This window comes from Haliotis asinina, chromosome 14 (genome assembly GCF_037392515.1).
Source record: "Haliotis asinina isolate JCU_RB_2024 chromosome 14, JCU_Hal_asi_v2, whole genome shotgun sequence".
In the NCBI taxonomy this organism is placed as follows: Eukaryota; Metazoa; Mollusca; class Gastropoda; order Lepetellida; family Haliotidae; genus Haliotis; species Haliotis asinina.
In genome coordinates, this window is record NC_090293.1 from 4,183,259 (window position 1) to 4,205,216 (window position 21,958).

Genomic DNA, 21,958 nt, shown 5'->3' on the forward strand with positions numbered 1-21,958 from the left:
TCGTGGTTGTATGTCTTATTAATCTCCTACAACACCCGCGTAATGGCACGCTTCCATGAGCTTCATCCTCCCAGAATCGATTTTAAATGATCAAATGTTGGGTTCATTAATTTGGTTCGTTGCTCACAAATTGGGTTTGTTTTATTGGTTCAAATTTCATGTGGAAATAATCAAATATGTATAGTTCGGCTTTATCGACTTTTCAAAAAATGCCGCTACGTTACATCTTTGCAGAATGGAAACAAAAATAGAAACCTTGGTAATACTTCACAGATGAACTTGTCATTGTTTTGATGGAACGCTATCATCTGGTTAGCCTCACCCGAAAGGTTTCAGAAATCGATTTTCTTGAACCTAACATTTTTCGTTCCATGTTGCCAGTACTAACGCGATATTCGTTATCACTACAGTAGGTGACCAGGTTTGGACAGGATGTCGGAATATTTGGTCTGTGGATCATTTATAAGGAAGACGGTTAATATCCGCTATGAATCACTACAACCATGTGTTGACTCGACACTGATGACATCACTCTCTCATTTACAACAAAACGTGTCCAGGTTACTATGGAAATGTACAAATTCCTGCAATGATTCAGTCATTTGTTTGAGCGCTCACGGCCCAACAAGCAATATTTCGTGATGAGTACGGAAAGCTCTGTCGTCTGTCAACCATTCATCCATATGGCGGGAATACGAGGCATGTCTAGCCGGCAGTCCCCGGATGACCAATAATGGTGTCACCACAGCTATCAAAAGCAATCAGTCGATGAGAAAAGATGGAAGCTTGAGATTCATGCTTGAGACAAAGAGCAAAACCAACACTCCGAATTGGTCATAAGTTGTATGAAAAACAACAAGAAAATATTGAGTACAATACAGATTCTGTACGTTTCGGATATGAGACTGCTTCGTGATGTATTTTCAGAGGTGGCACCGCGAATTATGTCAGTCGCCATCCTTTGGTGTTAATAGAAGTTTATTACCTGCTTATATGGTGAAGGTAGTATGGCGTCATATCAACATGCAATATAAATGGCTAATATTGTTAAATGTAGCTTCTCAGGTGTTAATGGAATTATTAAACAGCAGTTCCAGATGCGATGGCAAGTTTGAAAAGATGCAAGCTTACAATGTGTTTATACCTAAACATTGTCTGCCTTGCTCTAGGTCAGATCACTGGATGTGACTCCTGAACAATATGGTGCCCAATACTAGCGATTTAAATGTCGACCTATAGTGAGTACTGAGTATGGTTTTACAACGATTTTATCAATTTTCCAGCAATATCACTGCGAGAGATAGCAAACCTGGGCTTTACAATAATGTATCGTCTCTTCCAAATCTCAGGGCGATAGATCATGGATCATTGTCTGTCTGTGTAGCATGTTTGTTGCCTTCGAATACCAGGATCTTGCGCTGCCAAACCTTTAAGCAAAACCACTGAAACTTTACCGCGCTTGTCAGAAGAACAGTCTAATTCTATTTCTAAACCACATGTGAGTTTTGAGCCTGTATCTACAACAGGTTGTCAGTTCGCTCACCTACATAGAACATCAGCTGTTACTGTGGAGTGTAAGGGAAAACAAAACACACTCAAAGTAAATAACAACAAATGTGTTGGGTTACATAACTACAGTCTGATAAGAATCAAAAACATAGATGGATTATCGAGGTTTTTTACGACATAGAGGAAATGTATCTTTACTTTGGGTGGGCGTGTAGTTTTAATACCCGCTGTATATGGTTCGCTCAGTGACATTTAGTAGCTGTATTTGCATGTTGGTATGTTCATGTGTAAACTACATTGACTGTTTGGGATGTTTACTGGAAGAAATAAATGTGTATCCTTGGTGCGATACCAAAAGTGCTCACGTGCATGTTTACAGAGAACACTTAGTCAATACTTTTATGTGTTTTAACAATTTTCAGTGAAATGACGTTTGCATCAATTGGAAGAGAACAACCTATAAAAAATGAGTTTGTCAGGAGAACAGAGTTGCTCTCTCCTAATGTTTTAGCAGATTCCGATTGACTTTAGACGACTAAGAAACGTATGTGTGCGTCCTTTTGACGAGCAGGGCCGGTGTGGTAGCATAGTGGTTAAAGCGTTCGCTCATCACACCGAAGATCCTGGTTCCTAGTTCGATTCCACACATGAGTACAATGTGTGAAGCACATTTCTGGTGTCACCAGGCGTGATGTCGCTGGAATATTGCTTAAACGGCTTAAAACTATACCTAATCACTTTAACGGACAGTTTAAGGTGTATCTCTCTCTCTCTCTCTCTCTCTCTCTCTGTGTGTGTGTGTGTGTGTGTGTGTGTGTGTGTGTGTCTGTGTTCTATGTAACACTACTGACATATGCGATTAAGTAAGAGGGAGCGTTTTACACAGCATTCATACAATACTAATTGTGTCCGAGACATTTCTCCTTTTTCCATTTTAATGTTGTTTTACACTTCCCTATGATACTGTTAGTTTACCCGTTTTTTGTTTTTAACACAACCTCTGAATTCACGTAACGTGTTAGAAAATTTGCCACAGTAATGAAAGGTAAACACCGACCTAGTGTAGACGTGCGGAATACTGCCTCTTGCTTGCCTGCGACAGTTGACCTCTCCCAGCAAAACAGTACTGCCTTCAGAATGTGGCTTTGTCGCTACGTTTGTGGAACATTTTTGCCATTGTATTATTTTTAATTTCAATTTAAATTAACAGTCACACTATTAGACTGTCTGTAATAGCGTTGTGAAAAGTCTGCTGGACATGCGAGCAATATGATACAAAGCACATGGATCTGGGTGGTTTTATAACAATTGTTTGCAACATATATCAAATTGGGTCCACTTGATGTTAAAATTCCCGAAAAATTGTTCCTTCTTCAGTTGTATTTCTTTAAATAGAATATATGGAAGCTTTAACGTTGTGTATTTAATTTGTTTGCCATCAAAATGTAAACATAATGCTATGGTATTTCCATTTGATGTTTCGTGTTTGATGTTTTCATGCCAAAGGGGGACGCATACGTAGATTCGTAAAACAAGTCACGTCACAAACCACAAACGTGAGATATGACAGTGAGTGAGTGAGTGAGTGAGTGAGTGAGTGAGTGAGTGAGTGAGTGAGTGAGTTGAGTTGAGTTGAGTTGAGTTGAGTTGAGTTGAGTTGAGTTGAGTTGAGTTTTATGCCGCAATATTCCAGCTATATGGCGGTGGTCTGTTAAAAATTAAATCTGAACCAGACCCGAGACATAACGGACAGTCGATGGCCATCATGTAGCTGATGTCATCCCACGTGGTGACATCAATGCACGTAAACCGTTAACACTGGGATACGCTATTGAATGATGACATGTCACTGATGCAGCTGATCTCATGTCGGACGTGAGACTGCTTGTTTCTACACAGATGTACGTGTATTTGTCCACCTCTTCGGGAAGCTGCGAGCACGCATGTCGTAACAGGACCATGAATTGCTTGTAACCTTCAGCACTGAGTCACTTAGTTTGTTGTTTGGATGTGAGTAATGGCCAGGTTAGGACCCGTCCCCTTGGTCATCACTGGGGATAAACCCTGACGCATAACTATGACACAATAATGAAAATGGCTATAGTAATAATGAATATTTATCATCTGAAACTATGTTGCACAGGTGATATCTCCTAGGAGATATCGTTTTGATATACAGTGGCCTGACAATGCTATGACGTCTTGAACATGACGCTGCACTGCAAGTCTAATGGTAGTACTGTGTTGAGAGATATACATTTTCCCATGAAAACTATAGAAGAATGATTTTGATGATACATAGAATGTCACCCTCGTGTTTACTGATGTCATTTATATCAACACTCGTTCATAAAGATAAAAATATCCTCGACTTCGGATTGTAAAAATTTTATCAACTCGTGTTAATATAATAGATATCGCAATACAAACAATTTGAATAAAATATGATCACGTTAGATGCAAATCTTACATTTATAAGAGCTTGCATTTCAATCAATGACCCTCAGAGGAGCTTCAGGATGGATCCATTGATTCTCCGTATATATTTCCCTCCCACGATCTATAACGAAAATCCTGATGCTACGATCAAGATATCCGGTACTATCTTAGGGGCGTCTTATCAGTCATGGATTCATTACTATAAAAGCACAAGCATAACTCCAACAGAAGCTGGGCCCTATCACATATACAAATGAAGCCTATAAGATCTCCATGGAATCGTCATGACTTGACGATGTCCAGACGGATACAATAAGATTCCGGTCATAACCTGCAAGGTCTAGACTGTGTATAAGATGACGGGATAATCCAGCGAAGTCCAGACAATTGATCGGAGTAGTGTTTGGCCTCCATGGCTGACCATTGATTCCACAGTATCGCAGCAGTCTGACCAGCATGTCTTTCATCGCTGGCTAATACCCCCAAGGGCAATAATGCCAGGGAATATCTCAGTATTGATAAATACGAGATGCCTAAGATCGCACTTTAGAGTCGGTGAGCTATATTATCCATGTAGTGTGTAAGTGATGGAGTCTATCCTAGAAGTGGATGACATGAGCTCTGATCCACAACTACAGGTCATGGTGGCACGCATTCAGCCATGTCACACACGATAGCCGACAGGTATGGATATACTGTCGAATTTCTCACCGATCCCCATCGGGGATCTTGAATTTAGTTCTGCCTTAGTATACACGTAATTTGATATAGTAACGGTTATACGTTTATCCTGTTCATATACTGCATCATATATAATTACATCGTGAGATAAACCTCATCAATCAGTCTTCCCCGTTATGTGGGAGGGGCGGCTGCATGTTCATGTATGCCGAATTTATAGTGCATACGTACTAGCTGTATCAAGTGCAGTACTTCATTAAGAGGAGGCTGCATTTGAACCAAATACACAAGCAGACAGCCTGATACTTCAGACGCTTAAAGATCGACAACGCTGGATGCATCTCCGACCGAATTTGTGAGACTTTATGTCATGTTTAAGCACACTCATCTAATTCTGTTGAGCGATTTGTAGCAACTATCGACAAGAAACCAAACATCAGTGACATAAACGCCTTAGTCAAACATCTAACACCTCCTTCGAAGAAGAGGCTGGTGTTTGTTTCATTAGCTGGTAAAGTGAAAGCTTGGGTTTTCTGGGATTCTAAAGTAGTCCTAAAACTGGAAGAACAGACCAGATCAGACACGATCAGTACGATGTTAGTCTGAAAGGACTCATAAATAGAATATATTTGTGTTTCAACGTAACAATGTATAAGACACATAGCATAAAACACAGTGAACACATTTCTTTAAGACAAGGATGTCATCGAGTCGAGTCCATTGTTCGTAACAGTATACATTACAGAAGACTTCTAATTTTAAAAGTATGTAATTGATCCGTTCTGGAAGTATTAAGCTGGTGTGTAGAAACAGTTACTTGTGGAGACTTATCTCTGGAGACTATTGGCAATATTTCCTCATTTGTTAATTTTGTTTTTGAGGAAAAAAGTATGAACACACTGTGGAGTCGTCAGAATATCGTTTGGAAAAAACAAGGTTTGCTGCATGTTGCTTAGAGGTAACAAGAAGTGAAACATTCACCAGACATTTTGATAAGCATGTTCTTTTCACCTTTCAGCGCGTTGCACGAATTGTGGTTTTGTGTCGCCAAGAACGTTCCCCGGTGTTTTCACAACATAACTTTCATCCACCAGTCGTTCACCCACTCCCCACACAACTGCCGCCTCAGTAATGAGTACTTCCTCAAGATACAGAAGATTATCCGAGAGAATGAGGAGAAGGAAGATACCTCACCGACGCCCACACCCGCCACCACCTCTAAAGGAGGTGGCAAGGACCCCGGGTATACGGTGGGGCATGAGGGAGGAGGAGCTAGCGGTAGTGGTAAGCCCTTCATTGATTTTTCGTTGTGAGACGTTTAGTCCAAAACTTGTCAAAGTGTTATATAATAGGCGTGAGGGTTTAACAGTGAGACTGATTTGGTCCAAGGTATGTATGTGTAGCAAGACGGCAATATCCAGTTGAGGAAGTGGTTTATTGTCACCTTTAGCAATGCGTTAACTCAAAGGAAGATACGGAAAAAGGCCATCGCTGTACCCATGTGAGGATTCACAAGGCTAATGTATGTCTGTGTATGAATTATGACATATCTATGGTTTTCAGGGTTAATTATCATCCGATTCCATATAAAGAGATATAGACTATCTCTATGCATTGGAATTTAACGTACCATGCAAATGGCTCCAGCATTAAACTCGCATGCAGGCGTTCCGGATAGCCAGCTGAGAATACGTACTCTTTGACGTTCTACCATCTGACCAGTTTCATATATAACATTTAATCTCTGTTTTAGGTGCCGTGGTGAAGAGCTGTGATCATGTGACATATTTACTGCTGAGCTTGCTGGTATTGGTGCATACATGTCCGGTGCCATAACCATTCATGGATACACTTAGAATGTCATCAGGGTGTGGTCTGACTGTTTGATTTGGAGAAAACAAGCAGGAACCCATTACGTGTGTTCCATGAGGCTGGACATTCATTTATGTTGCAACTGACCAATTGCCATGTCGGATAGTGCCCTTGACCCGAAGGTCAACAGAAAAGCTATCTGTATTTGCGACTTAAGCATATGATAATTTAATGTCGCTTTTCATCCATGCGTTAATCAAACTGGCTCAGTCACGACTGGGCAATTAGAATATCTATCATTTCATACATATCACTTAATTATCAGGGTGGGGTTGATATAAGTGGGGTTAAGCAACGTGTATATGTTTTGGTATGCGAAAGAATGTTAGTCGCGTTTCTCATGATTTAGTCGTGTTTCCTTGCCTTGTTAAAACATTCCTTCTTAGACCTCATGTAAAAAATGTTCAAGGAGTTGTCGACATCTTGTAAGGACTGGGTTTTTTTACATTTCTCAGCGTTATGAAATGTTTTCTCTCTCACTGACAAATCATTCAGCACTTAGAGGGGGTACTAAACATCTCTTGTCTATAAAACCACGGGGTAAACCATGATCGTGGGCCTTTGTAAAGAAAGTTACAAAAATCTCGGGCGCTGTGAAGTCTGCTCGTGATATATATTTCTGCTACAACCATCAAACGGTTTTAAATAAAGCTGGATGGCATTTGCAGATGTACACATTATAGTCGTCAGTCTTCATCAGGAAGTGAAAATACTTTGGGAAAACCGTGATTTTTTTAATGTTCGTTTCTTTCAATACATATTAATTTAATTGAGACCCTCTTAACCCACATGGGGAAGGCTAGTTGCCTACTGGTAAAAGGGTCCGCTGAAAACCGGGCTCGATTCTCCACATGGGTACAATGTGTGAAGCCCATGACTGGTGTCCCATCCGTTATGTTGGTTGAAGTTTGTTGAAAGCGGCGTACAACCATACTCATTCACTCTTAACCCACAGCGTTGTGAGGTAGAGAGCTCCACCTTGTTTCAGTTCGAGGTCATTTTGTTAACTAACATCGTAATTCCAGATTGGGGACCAATTAACAAATGTATATGTTTGCAAGGGTTAATATATATATGCGTGTGTATGCATGAATGCAGTAACCTACTGTCTTAATTGCCAATATATTCATGTTTTGTTTTATATGTTTATGATTGTTACCAAACAGATGTTTTATTTTTACTAAGAACTGTTCGATTAAGCTATATTTGGTGTGAATTAACTCAACTAAAATGCCACTCAGTTTGAGTCAAACGCACAATTTCATAGAACTTGATTTATAGGGGATCCGAATGTTTAGGATAGTATAGGTTTGGATAAACAGAAATCATTTGATGGTACGTAAGAAAGGTGAGGTAAGCTTCTCGAGATATGACATGTGTTTACTTGTAAGGTATTGATTCTTCAACAGTAACCGGTATCAAACGAATGGATACACTTCTTTTATATGAAATATTACTACATACTCAATAGTTAACGGGTATCTTTGACCTCCAGTATTTGAAAATTAATGAATTTGGGAATGTTTTGGCACATATTGACAACATTTCAAAATCATTCTAGGGGTTACAACTATATTTTTCCACGTCATCTTTGAACCCATTTACTGATGCTTACAATGACCCAACCTCATGTTACTGTTCACGAACTGTTGCATGAATAGGTAGACGTTAAACGCAAAATCTAATTTATCAACAGTTTGTTTTCGATTTACACTTACATCAAACACTGTTTGTTCGTCTGGCCTGTTAGAAATGTGAAATGTTATTCAAGACAGGTAAAACCACGATGAGTTGCTGCTGAGGAATTAGAATGACCGTGGGAAGGGATTTGTCAGTTTAATCCGACACGTGTATTTTGGAATGTCGAGTTAATGAGTGGTCATAGTGAAACATGCTTTGAGTGTTTAAATTGCCTATTTAATAGTTTATGTTTCGTCGTCGTCGAAGTCTTGTACGTCACGTTGGCAAATGACCTTGAACTCATGGTCATGCTTATGATGATGATGATGATGATGATGATGATGACAATGATGATCAAATGAAATCAATGGGCGCTTATCGCGTGGTACGTTATGTGTATATATTTGTGTACAAAGTATGTGCCGCCCATTAAGGATATATATATATATATATATATATATATATATATATATATATATATATATATATATATATATATATATATATATATATATATATATATTGTTAGATTGTTTAAACGCTTTGTGGTATATTTTTGTATATTTTGTTTGTCAATTAACCGTTCTTACTGGACCTCACGATGTAATTCATTCGTAAATTTCTGGTTTTATATGAATATTACGGTAACCCAGCCAGTCTGCACAGTCTTACCCCATGTTATCATTTACATTGTATTGATTTTCATCAAGATTATGTATGTAGGTTTTAACCCTTTCTGTACTGGCACACAAAAAAAACGGCACAATCCAAATCGGTATTCGTACTTAAAGTGGGACCTTTCGAAATGGCCGTGTGTTCATTCATTGGATCTACTGATACTGTCCATCTTGTCTAGGTAAGTACGGTCACCAGTGGCTGTAGGTTTGATATACAGGATTAGCCCATAGTCAGCAAACAGTTTATGACGGTTTATAAATACGTCATGGTTAGCATACAATTCAAGGCAGTTAGTATACACCATTTGTAGACAATTAAACACGGTTTTCAGTAACTGAACTAATCAAGAAAACTCTGATATATCAAATACTCGAATAAGTTCCAGCATTTCACGTTTGAGTACATTAAGAATCGACTATGTGGAATTTTGGGGAAGGATTTGGATTTGTTTCACACTTTTGGAGGAAAATGTTTATGTAAGCTTTGTGCTGGATATGCCTCTAGTCTTCCATAATATGTTAATGGTTCAAAACAAGATCCACCCATTTGGCTTCTGATTTCAGACCTAATTTCAAAGTACTGAAAGATAATCTGTTGCATCCAAAAAGCCAACCCCATGAATATTACTTGGTGGGTTGTTAAGGGCGGACAGTCAGAGCCCGGTGGAACCGTTAAGACGTTAGGAACGCTCCCATGTGCTTCATGGAATGACTGACCAAATCCCGCCGAGAAAACCAGCATCTTCTTATCCCAGGAACTGTAACTGCCATCGATACAACTACATTGACTTGCTTGTGTGTCTCGCCGGTTTTTTTTAACATTAGCTATCTAGCCGCTTGCCTCTGACAACGATGGTGTCGCTCTGGCAAACGGTTGTAACATAGTAAACGAATACATCTCTGCTAGCTGAACTGTACCTGTCGTAAATGGTTGTGAATTTGTAGGACTGCACATTATCTACCTTTGTTGTTTGTGCTCTGGTATGTACAGTTTGGGAAGAAACCTTCGCCTCATTGAGGCCACTGCTGTATATTTGTTCATGGTGGAAGGGTATTTGTAGATAGAACATATTGTTCACAAGTCATGACTAACATTGTGGTATAAGCATCTGTTGCCAGTTCATTGATAATGGCCACCACCACACTACACCCAATAATCAAGTTTTTGTCCATGTCCAAGTGAAACTTAACATGGCAGTAGTTACAATCGACTACGGGTTGCCTGCAAAAAATATATACAAAATAATTGTTCCAGCTGTCAACCAGAAAGGGAACAAAGTTAAGGTTAAACAGATCAGGGGCCCGTTTCATGAAATCCTCGTGAACCTAAGATCTCGTAACTTTTCTCGTAGCATTCGTACCTCTTATACTGTAACATAGGAGGCACGAATACTACTAGAAAAAGTTACGAGATCTTAGGCTTACGAGAGTTTATTGAAGCGGGGCCCAGGGCTCTATTGCACAAAGCGATCTTAGCCAAGTCTAAGTATGGGCAATACGATGACCTCATCGCTACGTCGCTTTGAGAAACGGAGATCACGTGTATTTTCCAGTGTGTAGATCCTCGGTGTTAGAGACGTGGTGTTATCCATGAACCTGCTGCAGAACAGAAGGCATATGAAGGTCTCCTAAGTCCCATCCGGGCGGCAAGTGATGGAACTAGGAGTATGACTGCGTCAATCGTTAAAGTGTGACAAACACCTCCGTTGCGGAGTTGTACAATTAATGATAATCACAGTTCAACCTGTGTCGGTGTACATGTACATTTTGTGAGTGTTTATCTACTAATGTAGATAAGAACCCTCCTCGGTATCTCCAGTTAATGTCTCTATATCTGAAAGGAGAAGCTTTGGAATATCCGGGATCGCTGGCGGTGGTGAATCTGTACTGTATCTGATATTCGTAATCAGGGGACTAAGTAACAGTCCGTGTTTGTGTGAAGTACCGTCCAGTTACACGTGACAGTGTCAGCAACATCTGGGTCTTGGGTTTGTGGAACCACTTCTACGACACCCGACGACCACAATTCGGGGTTTTTAAAGTCGATATAGTAAATTAACCATTGATACCGCGGGAGGGTGTTAAGTCAAGGTTTGTACAAATTGTGATTGTATAACCAGACTTCGTTCTCGACATTGGTGTGCTTGGGACAACAGCTATGAGTTGTATTTGTTTCCTCACGATTAAATTTATTTTTTACAGTTGACAAGAATCAATAAAATCAGAATTTGCATACCTTGTGTTTGTGTTTTAAATGTGCCGAAGAATGTGCTACATTTGAGAATATACACATGGAACCTAATTAAACACTTAACAAAAACCCTTGAACAATATTGAAAGGGAATACAATTAATAGTCATCGTTAGAATTCAAGATTTATCACTAGGCAAGGCATACTAATGGGTGCTTGTTCCATGTTCAGTGTGTATATCAGTAACTGTGTCATAAATATGTATGTTCTGTCAACTACAAAACAAATGTTTTACTCCAAGACATTAAAACGAACCTCCAATGTATTGTGAAAGGTTTTCATTCACTTATAACCATCAGAACTTTCTTAATTATTTCCTGTCCTGTCCTGAAACTCCCATGGTGTCGGCACCAAGAGAGGCATTGACAGTACATTAACCATAAGCTGAATTCCGAAGTTCTAAGTATAGATTGGGAATTCTCTGTTTCAACTAAGGATAAAGTTGTTTAACAAACGATCATTTTTATTGGCTTGTACGCACATTAAATGAACATGTACGGTTGGTCAGCACGTACCGCACGTGCATTTGTTTCACTGTTTCAACTACTGCGCTTACCCCCTTGTAATACAAGCCAATATGTACGATTGGAAACTATGGTCCTTTGTTAAACCACACTTACCATACGTTGGATAAAATTCGAAGATATAAACTTTCATTTAGCCAGGTAAAATTATGAGGATTCGCAAGCATAATTTCACTTTATTTCATTTACCTTTTGTTTAACGTGAAATTCATCGGTAGGGTTTCACCGCAAACAGACTATAGCCTAACATTAAAATTTTTCATGTGTTAAGAAACGATGCCGTGATACTGCAAAGTCTCCATTTGATTATATGATCGAAAGCTTCAAAGACATGGTATATATGCTGCCACATCGAGACGCTATGTTTCACAAGTATCGCTGCTACTGCTGGAGATAAATTGAACCAGTCACCCCAGGGGATTTTGTGTTACTGTAGGGATTATAGATCTCACACATCCACAGAGTCACTTTAACCCACGTGTTTATGCAACGCAATCAAGAAGGGTGTCCAGTACAGCCATCAAAAGCAATTCCGCGATTTGCGTACAAACCAAAGTATCTGAGAGTTTCTGTTCCCATGAGACGTCTTGCGTATGACTAGTACCAGATTTGAGTAAGGGTAATCAACTGTTTCCGATTGGTACAAAAACCTGTGCTCAGCTTCCTGATTTTCCATTAACTTTGAAACAGTTATAAAATGTGAACTGCTTTAAGTACGCGAACAGCAATATTAGATTACAAGTTCGTGAATTAATGCAAGCAAACCTTTCACTAAAATATAAGGAAGCGTTGCCAATCCCAATCTGTTCAGGTCAGTCTGTTCTTTAAACAAACACACTCCTACGCTTGCAATTTTCCATATACGGTCAATAATCGTGAATGTGACGTAAAATCCCAGACCACACCTTACACAGGCATAGGATCCGGGGCCCCGTTCCTCAAAGCGCTCGTAACGCTAAGATGATCGTAACATCCACGCCTTAACGTTGACTTAGGCAGTCGTACTGAATCCGTAAGTACATTCCTCCCTAAGGCAGGGTACTGCGGTGAGCAAAACAAGCGTCAAGCAGCCCTGTTATAAAATTAAGTCACGCTGTTATCCTTACATAGCTTCTTTTAACTTTTAACTGGACAAAGAACATAATAGCTGATTAGTGTTAACCTTTGCCACCGATATAGCTTTACAAGTTAATACACATGATCGTCCTACCCACACTCAGTCGCCACTGTGTTCATGGGGCCCACAACATCATATTAGCACATCTTGACAAATCCAAAGCCAAATATACCCATTGGTTCATCACTCTTTCTTCCGCATGACCCGACCAAACATCACTGGCACCAGTCACAGTATACGCCCTCCACATGTTCTCACCGTTAGAGGCGACAGAATGGATCCGGTGATTGTGGTATACAGCATGTCATCGTATCCCCAGCGTGTGCATTGAAGCTTATCGTGACAAAAATCACTCGATTGTCTGGTGCAGATTCGTTATTTACACTGCCGTCATATGGCTGGGATAGAGCTGGGTGCAACCAAATAGCATTCAGCGTCACGGGTTATGGAAGAACCAGACTGCACAAATGTAAGCATGTTAGGAGACACTGATATACACATTAGAGTCTACCATTACACGACTAGAAGTGTCGCCGGCAGCCACACATCGGTAAGTGTCGCTGTCAGCTATTTTCAGTTACGTAAATTTAGAACCTTTCTACCAGGATCCCGTTCAACAGAGGAGAATGAACTGTGCCACTTCGTCAATGCATCTTCCACTTCCGGTAAGGCTGATTTCGACGGTGGCAGTTTCAGTGACATGTGTAACCACTTGTAAACCGTTGCCTCGTGTCTCACACAAATCTAGAGGCAATGCCTAGACGCATTCGTGTATTCACAAGGGGAAGAAAATATCAGTTAGGTTATCGATTACAGTCGTGTATCTCGGTGTTAGATGTGGAGGAAGACGCCACTAGGGCGACCTTTGTGCAGACCAAAATAATGTAGTTTGCAATCTTCGTGTGCATTCTTTATATTTGACGTTGCAAGTACAAAAAAAACCAATCCCGCCGAGATTTGACTATTTACGATTACCGAAGATGAAGTAAGTGCATAGACTTCTAGCAGTCTGGTGCACGATTTCACATCAGTCTTTAAAGTACTGATTACATCAATTCTAACTGTCTAGGACGGCCAGAATGACTTCATTGTCATTCATCTTCATTCGTCTCTCTGATCTCGTTGCCAGTTCAATCATAAGTGCTAGAGAAACACATTTATTTTTGGGGATAACTGCAGGCTTATTTATGAAACAGGTATCGCGACTAACCAACTGCACGGGTTGGGATTTTTTAGGTTTATTAGTGATGCAATGTTTAAGCTATGAGAAGATTCGCACTGGAAATATTCATTAGTTTGTCATCACCAAGCAATCGCTCGTGAGTTTTGACATGAACCACATGTTCCTATGTTTTAGAGGACGGTAGGGTAACCCAGGGGTATAAGTGTTCGCATGTCAAGCCAAAGACCCAGGTTCCATTCCTGTGTACAATGTGCGAGTCCCATTTCTGGTGACCTCCGCATTGATATTGCTGAAATTTTGCTCACTCACCCACTCCTGTGTTGTTGGAGAACAACTGGGTGGCCTTTACACGTGTATATGAAGAGTCCCACAGTTCGGGCAGGACATGATCACCTTTGCTCGAACATTTGTTAAACCTAACTACATATATTTCATGATTCATAAACACATGATACAGTCCGACTCGTACATGGCTATTCCTCCAGACCCGTGAAGATCAGGGTTAGAATTGATCTTCAGTAATTCATGCTTGTCGCAGGAGGCGACTAACGGGATCGAGTAGTCAGGCTCGCTGGCTTCCCAACTGCGCAGATGCTTGTGCTGTTGAGACTCGATTATTTACAGACCGCTGCCATGTAGCTGGAATATTGCTACATACGGCGTAAAACCTAACTCACTCATATTCCACCAAAATGCATCGCTTCAAACCGTTCTTATATTAAGTTTAAAGGTCAAAATGAAACTGTAACGATGAAGCAACTATAAAACAATGCCATCTGACAATCGGGGATGATAAGATGAAGTAACGATAAAACAATGCCATCTCACAATCGGGGATGATAAGATGAAGCAACGATAAAACAATGACATCTGATAATCTGAGATGATAAGATGAAGCAACGATAAAACAATGACACCTGTTAACCGGGGATGATAAGATGAAGCAACGATGAAACAATGACATCTGATAATCTGTGATGATAAGATGAAGCAACGATAAAACAATGACACCTGATAATCTGAGTTGATAAGATGAAGCAACGATAAAACAATGACACCTGATAACCGGGGATGATAAGATGACATCTGATAATCTGAGATGATAAGATGAAGCAACGATAAAACAATGACACCTGTTAACCGGGGATGATAAGATGAAGCAACGATGAAACAATGACATCTGACAGTCTGAGATGATAAGATGAAGCAACGATAAACCAATGCCATCTGACAATCGGGGTTGATAAGACGAAGCAACGATAAAACAATGACATCTGACAATCTAAGATGATAAGATGAAGCAACGATAAAACAATGACACCTGATACTCTGAGATGATAAGATGAAGCAACGATAAAACAATGACATCTGACAATCGGGGATGATAAAATACGTCGACTAATCCAACCAGGGTTACGATCCTTACCTTTTGATTCGCCTTAGAATATTACTAGCTGCTGCGACTGATACTGAGAAACCACGTACACCTGCTTCTGACGTTACCTTTTTATCACTGATAGTGTTAGTGTGTGAGCGCGCGCGTGTGCGTTTGCGTGAGCATGTCCGTGTGCGTTTGGTGTTGAAAGCCGTACTCGTCAGTATTTAAGATACACGGTGGCTGTCTCACGTTCTTGTGGTTGATTTAAAGGTCACATGCAACGTAAAACACAACTTTGCAGATTCTGGTACCTTTCGGTATGCACTTACCGAAACAAATCATCAAAAATGCCAATTCAACCTATAAAGTTGAAAAAAACGCGATGAAAAAAAAGTCCGCGAAATCGGGGTTCAAACGTTTCACTAAATTCCCCCCAGCGCTGGGGGAAAACTGGTTTCAGCAGCTGTGCTGCGCTGCGTCCATGACGCATGCGCAGTGAATAGGTTCGCGGAGCTTGAAACAGTATGCATGTCCAGCGTCTGAGGTCGTGAGCAGGCGTCTAATCTTGGTTGTGTACACAAACAAGTAAATAATCTACTCGTTACGTAAAACAACTTGTTGATTGTGGTAAGCAGTCTCTGTCACAGAGAAAGCTCAGTGTCTGGTTTATTCACACCTATATGTCTGTCTGCCTGTCTGCTAAAGACAACATGCAATACACAGCTTCAATCATTGACCACGTGCAATTTGAACTTAACACCTATCAGACAATACGACATAAAGAAAATAAGTTGATTTATGACTCGTGCACCCGAGTCCCGTGTCTGCCACATTATGTAATTAGGCACGTGTGATACACATGATATGTTTTTATGTCTGTGGGTTGCAAACAAGCTACATTGATTTTTTCGGATGACTGGATCTGACGGAAACTGGTGCAAACTCTTGTCAGTTTCAAGTCCTGCTGTGTACTTGGACGAATGACAGATTCCAGCCACGCAGGATTTTTATACTATATATATTTCAGCTATATATGTAACATAGGTCACTGCTCGGATACTTACCATCACCAGTATGCCAGAAGAGTGACTGAACCATTCAACACTGTACTGTGTGGAGCATATATACATAACGTATACTGCTAAAGACGGAGTAAAACTAAACTCACTCACTCACTCACAAAACATCCAGACATACAACCTTATTGGACGTTTTTAGTATATCATCTTATTTTATATTGATATCAATCAATGCCATAGACTAAACAGTGAATACGGTATGTATTTTAGAGTAGACTAAACAGTGAATACGGTATGTATTTTAGAGTAGACTAAACAGTGAATACGGTATGTATTTTAGAGTAGACTAAACAGTGAATACGGTATGTATTTTAGAGTAGACTAAACAGTGAATACGGTATGTATTTTAGAGTAGACTAAACAGTGAATACGGTATGTATTTTAGAGTAGACTAAACAGTGAATACGGTATGTATTTCAGAGTAGACTAAACAGTGAATACGGTATGTATTTTAGAGTAGACTAAACAGTGAATACGGTATGTATTTTAGAGTATGCTCTATGCCATCCAGGAACTGACCGCCAGACTGTGTTCCCGGTCGGAGTAGGTCTTTTAACCTTCAAGGCAATTTCCAAGTTCAGTGTGCACCCGTTTCTGGTTTACTGTTGTTGCATCATAGTCCGTACCTTCGCCTTCTCGGCAGGAACAGTCTTCTTTAGTACGTCGATGGAACTGTAGGAAGATTGTGCGGAAGAAGCCGGTACTGTTTGTTCAGGAATTCACCGAGGTTTTCGTCAGTGCCAAGGACATGTCTGGAGATGGTTCCATGGGGAAGTGAAAACCTTGCAGTGTTCCTTTATAGTCTTCTAAGTACCAGATCGTAAATTTCCCGAGGGAAGTTGACCTATATCACAAATTGTATTTTCATAGGGAGAATAAATAATTGCTTGCTTTTGTATTCGATGCTATGACATCTTCCGATTGCAAAAGTCACATGCAATTAAAAAACATAATTAAAACACAGTTATCACTTATTCATGATATATTAAATACATTGGTGATTGTGAAAAAACAAATAATTGAAATTATTAGCGTATTATCGCAAATCAAAAGTGCTATATTTTGTACTTGGGTTTACCTCCCTCGAAACGAAGCAGCCGCGATACTGGTGGGTCAGAGCCGCAGGGTGTGCACTCAGTTGTAAGGAAGCCTTTCATTGGCCACTGGTTCATTTGCCGATACGCTTAGCCGGCTCTTTGTTAATGGCTTATAAGTGTGATAGGTGTTAATTTCAAATTACATGTGGTCATTAGCAGACAGGCACGCAGACATGTAGGTGTCAATAACCCAGACACTGATTTTTCTCTGTGACAGAGTCTGCTTATCACATTCAACATGTTTACATGTTTGTGTACATAAATAAGATAAGACTACAGTTCACGGCCTCTTACTTCGGGCAGGCACACTAACCTATTCACTACGCATGCGTTATGAGCGCAACGCAACATAGGTGTTGAAACCACTTTTTCCCCCAGCGCTGGGCTACCAGCTTCCAAAAACAAAGGGAACGAGTGAAGGTTCAAAACCAATGAACCACTAACTAGGGAAATATAATCATTATTTCTATTACGGGTGGGTGGTGGTGGTGGTATGGTGGTGTGGTCACAGGTGGTCCATGGGTGCCGACAGAGAGCTCTGTTCCTACTGAACCATCAGGGCAGAAGAATCTGGCTGTCGTTGAACAGTACATGCATTTGTGTCTCGTCTCTTGTCCTATATGTCAGAGTGCATGTTAACATAATGGGATAAATCCACATATTGCATTTCTGGTCAGGTCTCTCAAGATAGTATACGGTCATTGCATGTACTATTAACGTACCTCTAGAGCTGTCAATCAGTGAGGACATGTTACCTTGACTATCATCTCATTTCCTGCAGAACTGTCTAAGATCACATATTGTAAGCGTTATTCTAATTTAAGTGGGTTGCTTAAATCACCTTCAGCTATGTTAGTAATCTCTTATCCAGCATTGATTAGACATCTAATCCTGTTTGGAAGTAACTTTGGGCTATTCCATTACGACATTGGACGTTGCCATAACTGATCCATATCTATGAGATAGCTGGCAACATCGGACGACGGGAACGTCCGACTAAAGGGAGAGAACCAGAGAACGCCACGCAGATCACCAAAATATTTTTAACCCATGTGTGTAGTTTGATGCAAATGACTTCGTATGTGCAGGAAATGTAAATCGATATGGAGACATGGGTTTAGGTGATATTCTTTGTCATCGTCTAGCTCTTACTCGACTGATCTTAATGGTGCCGACATACATTTCGTAGATTGTTCCTGAACTAACGATGTGCTAATGATGCCAATGGAACGTTTCTGCATGAAACATTGAGGCGTTTTGACTACACTTTTCGGGCTCATTTTGGCGCTGGTCCGATTTCACTGGTAACATGAATTATTTCCCGTCGCCGACTGAACCATGGAAGCCGGATTATGAAGCTGTGTACATTTTCAGGGTCTGTGTTGCTTCTTACTTAATAATACAGATGTAGCAGCTGCTGCTGGCTCACTCTGACATCGTGGTTAGTGTTCGTACGAAAGAACATTGGCATATGGCTGGGTCTAAATTCTAGAAGCTCTCTTAGCGCTAAGATAGTCGCAACTGTCATACATTAAGTTGACTATCTCCGCGCTAAGAGAGCTTCGAAATTTTAAGCCCAGGTGCAGTGCGCGGATGAGTCAGGGGAAGTTACTCTTCCTTTCTAACATTCATTACCGGTGCGAAAGAATTATTTTATTTCTGTAATAACCAGGCTCTTATCACTGAGTTTCAAGGGTAAAGATAAAACCTGAAATTATACTCTTCCTCCTCGTGAGATGCGTTTTCCGTCTGCTCCTAAAAGCTAAACAGGCAGATGTATGTAAAATGTTCTTGACAGCATTCATTCAGTTACAAACGAACAAATCAAGCCTTCAAATCAAGCACAGGTTTCCGACAGAACATGACATTAGGTCACAAAACCATACAGATACTTTTCTGTTAGTTTCATTTTATTTTTATAATCACACTAACTTTGTCAAAACAAGCACGTATTACAAAAATAGTGTGTGATTTTACAGGCGCTTCTATGTATACGGGTTGATTTCACTGTAACGCGAAAAAGTGTTATAACGTGGCTTAAATATTAGGGTATTTAAATCTGTGCACAAATAGCATCATTGTCTTATTACCACTACATTAGAAATACGAAGATGATAAATAAAACACATGGCCAACTGTACCAAATAGTTTTATTTTATTATTACGTTCAACATGGTTAAATAACAACAATCTTGATTCAGCAAAAATGTTTTCCTACATCATATCTTAAAAACATTTTAAAAATGTGACATGGAAACACTGAATATGAAAGAGGCATCTGGCATATGCTTTCTGCACATATTTGCTCACAATAAACTTTCAAATACTTGCCTTATTACTTGTGAAGAAATAAAACAAATATATATATAAATGTATGTGTGTATGTATAACATATAAAACTACTCTAGTACATTATGCGAATGACTTATGACTGTGAATGATGAGTCAAGCAATGACAGTAGTATTTCAGCTGTTGGAGAGGAGGTTTCAATAAATGGCCTGACTAGACAAATAAGTACTAGTAACTGATGACATCCCATCTACACCTGCCATATGATAAAACACAGAAGTGTCCAGTCAGTGAATATATAGTCTGTTGACATATGGAACATTCAACAATGGTGTTGTCAAAATCTTCACCCATCTACTCACTCCGTCTGGGTTCATCAAAGTACTGCATTTCTAGTCTTAAGTACAGTGTCCAGTTTCACAAAGCGATCATAACTCTATGACAGTTGTAAGGCTATGCTACAGTATGGGAATTACGATCACCTTAGCGCTAAGAAAGCTTTGTGAAATGGGGCCTATGAGAAACTGCCTTAGGGTTAAATCTAACCATGGGAGACAATGTTTCTAAATTCATTCAAATGAGATAATACATGCACAGATCTCACAGTGAACCAATGTGTCAGCTCCACTTCATATTAAAAGTTTTCAAATATAACTAAATCTCATAAAACCAGTTGTCAATTCAGAACTGTTGACCTACAGAAAGACAGATTTGATTTTACATTACACTTGTATTCATGGAAATAGAAGACTGAACATATCTGTAAAGACCTATCTTAAAAATGTCTGAAAAATATATCACTAAAACATCAATATTTTACTCTCAAAACAAACTAAAACTATCACACAGTGTTTACAAATTTGATACTGAATAGTTTCAAAATGTTTTGCTCACAATCATACTAAATTCGTCAGGTGAATATTGGCTTACAATTAAAAATTCAGAAAATAATCCAATAATTTACAGACGATAAGACCTAAGTACAGATGTAAATATCACACTCTAAGTCCTAGCCAACATGTACAGTTCATTTCTTCCTTCAATACAGAAGAAACAGAAAACCAAATATGACATTCTCAATACTGTTTGATTGATGTATTAGCTCACTTTTGATTACATATTACATTTTCAAGTACCGGGACAGAACTCTAAATGAAACCGAAAACGCGTCTGCTTTGTGTGTTAGTGGCAGCAGCCATACCCTTTGTCCAAACACCCTCAAAAACAGGTTACCAAGCCATTTATTTATACTTCAGTACATATATTGGTGTCTAAACATGTTTCAACTATCATCAACAAAAGGAGTCTGCAATTCATTGACTAAGTCATCAGGCATCACGGTACATCACAATCAATGAACACAATGTCTCAATGTTGTGTAAAGCACGCAGCAATTTAAATTTAAAGTAACTCTACTTAAGCAATAATCATTTCTTTGTTCTTGACAAGATTGCTGTTAGTAGATTGGATATTTACAAATCAATTTCAGAGAGTACAATTTCACATTTTCAAACCAAATCAACAAATTTGGCGTGATGAGTCCAGACAAAGTTGGAGAAAATGCTCTACATGTATTTGTTTTAACAGAAATGCAATCCGAGTACCCAAATTAACCTATGATGTAGAATCAGACAATTCTCCAGCAGAACAGAAAAAGGATCGGACTTGCACTTGTCATGAGCACAGAACTGACCAAACAAAACACAGTGGTGGTCAGTTTGCTCACATCTAAACCAGTCATTGGAAGAGACTGACAAACAGTTGGATAATAGCAAATGTATTTCATGGCATTGTTCCATTTCATACAAAAGCGTAACACTTCATCTAAAGAATCTTAGAAGTTTCCATCATTATCAGACTCAAGTGGAATTGCTTATCTTGAAGTAAATATTAACAAATTATCTATATAAATGTTCTACGGGTATTTCATGCAACAACACAAAGAATGATCTTGGACACTAGTCAAACCATCCCCAACACATGCAACAATGAGTTTATCACTGTCTTAACTCTTTGCAAACTTATCAAAAGGCTTTCCTTTATTGACATAAACAATACTATTTTGTACAGACAATAATTCCGATAATTTGGAATGGTTTCCATAGAAACAGTTCACAGTAAAAACAATAAATTTGCCTGAGTAGCATTTAGTTACAAATCTAAATACTCTGAATTCTTTTT

General features: G+C 39.4%; 1 protein-coding gene across 1 annotated transcript in view; it reads left to right on the top strand.

The window, feature by feature from the left end:
* LOC137261302 (uncharacterized) overlaps positions 1–8,602 on the top strand; it is a 75,755-nt gene extending 67,153 nt beyond the window's left edge. Inside the window, exons 3-4 of the mRNA XM_067799026.1 lie at positions 5,648–5,913; positions 6,383–8,602. Coding sequence (XP_067655127.1) covers positions 5,648–5,913; positions 6,383–6,465 — 349 coding nt within the window. The 3' untranslated portion in view covers positions 6,466–8,602. The remainder of the gene's footprint in view (positions 1–5,647; positions 5,914–6,382) is intronic.
* Positions 8,603–21,958: the final 13,356 nt, after the last annotated feature.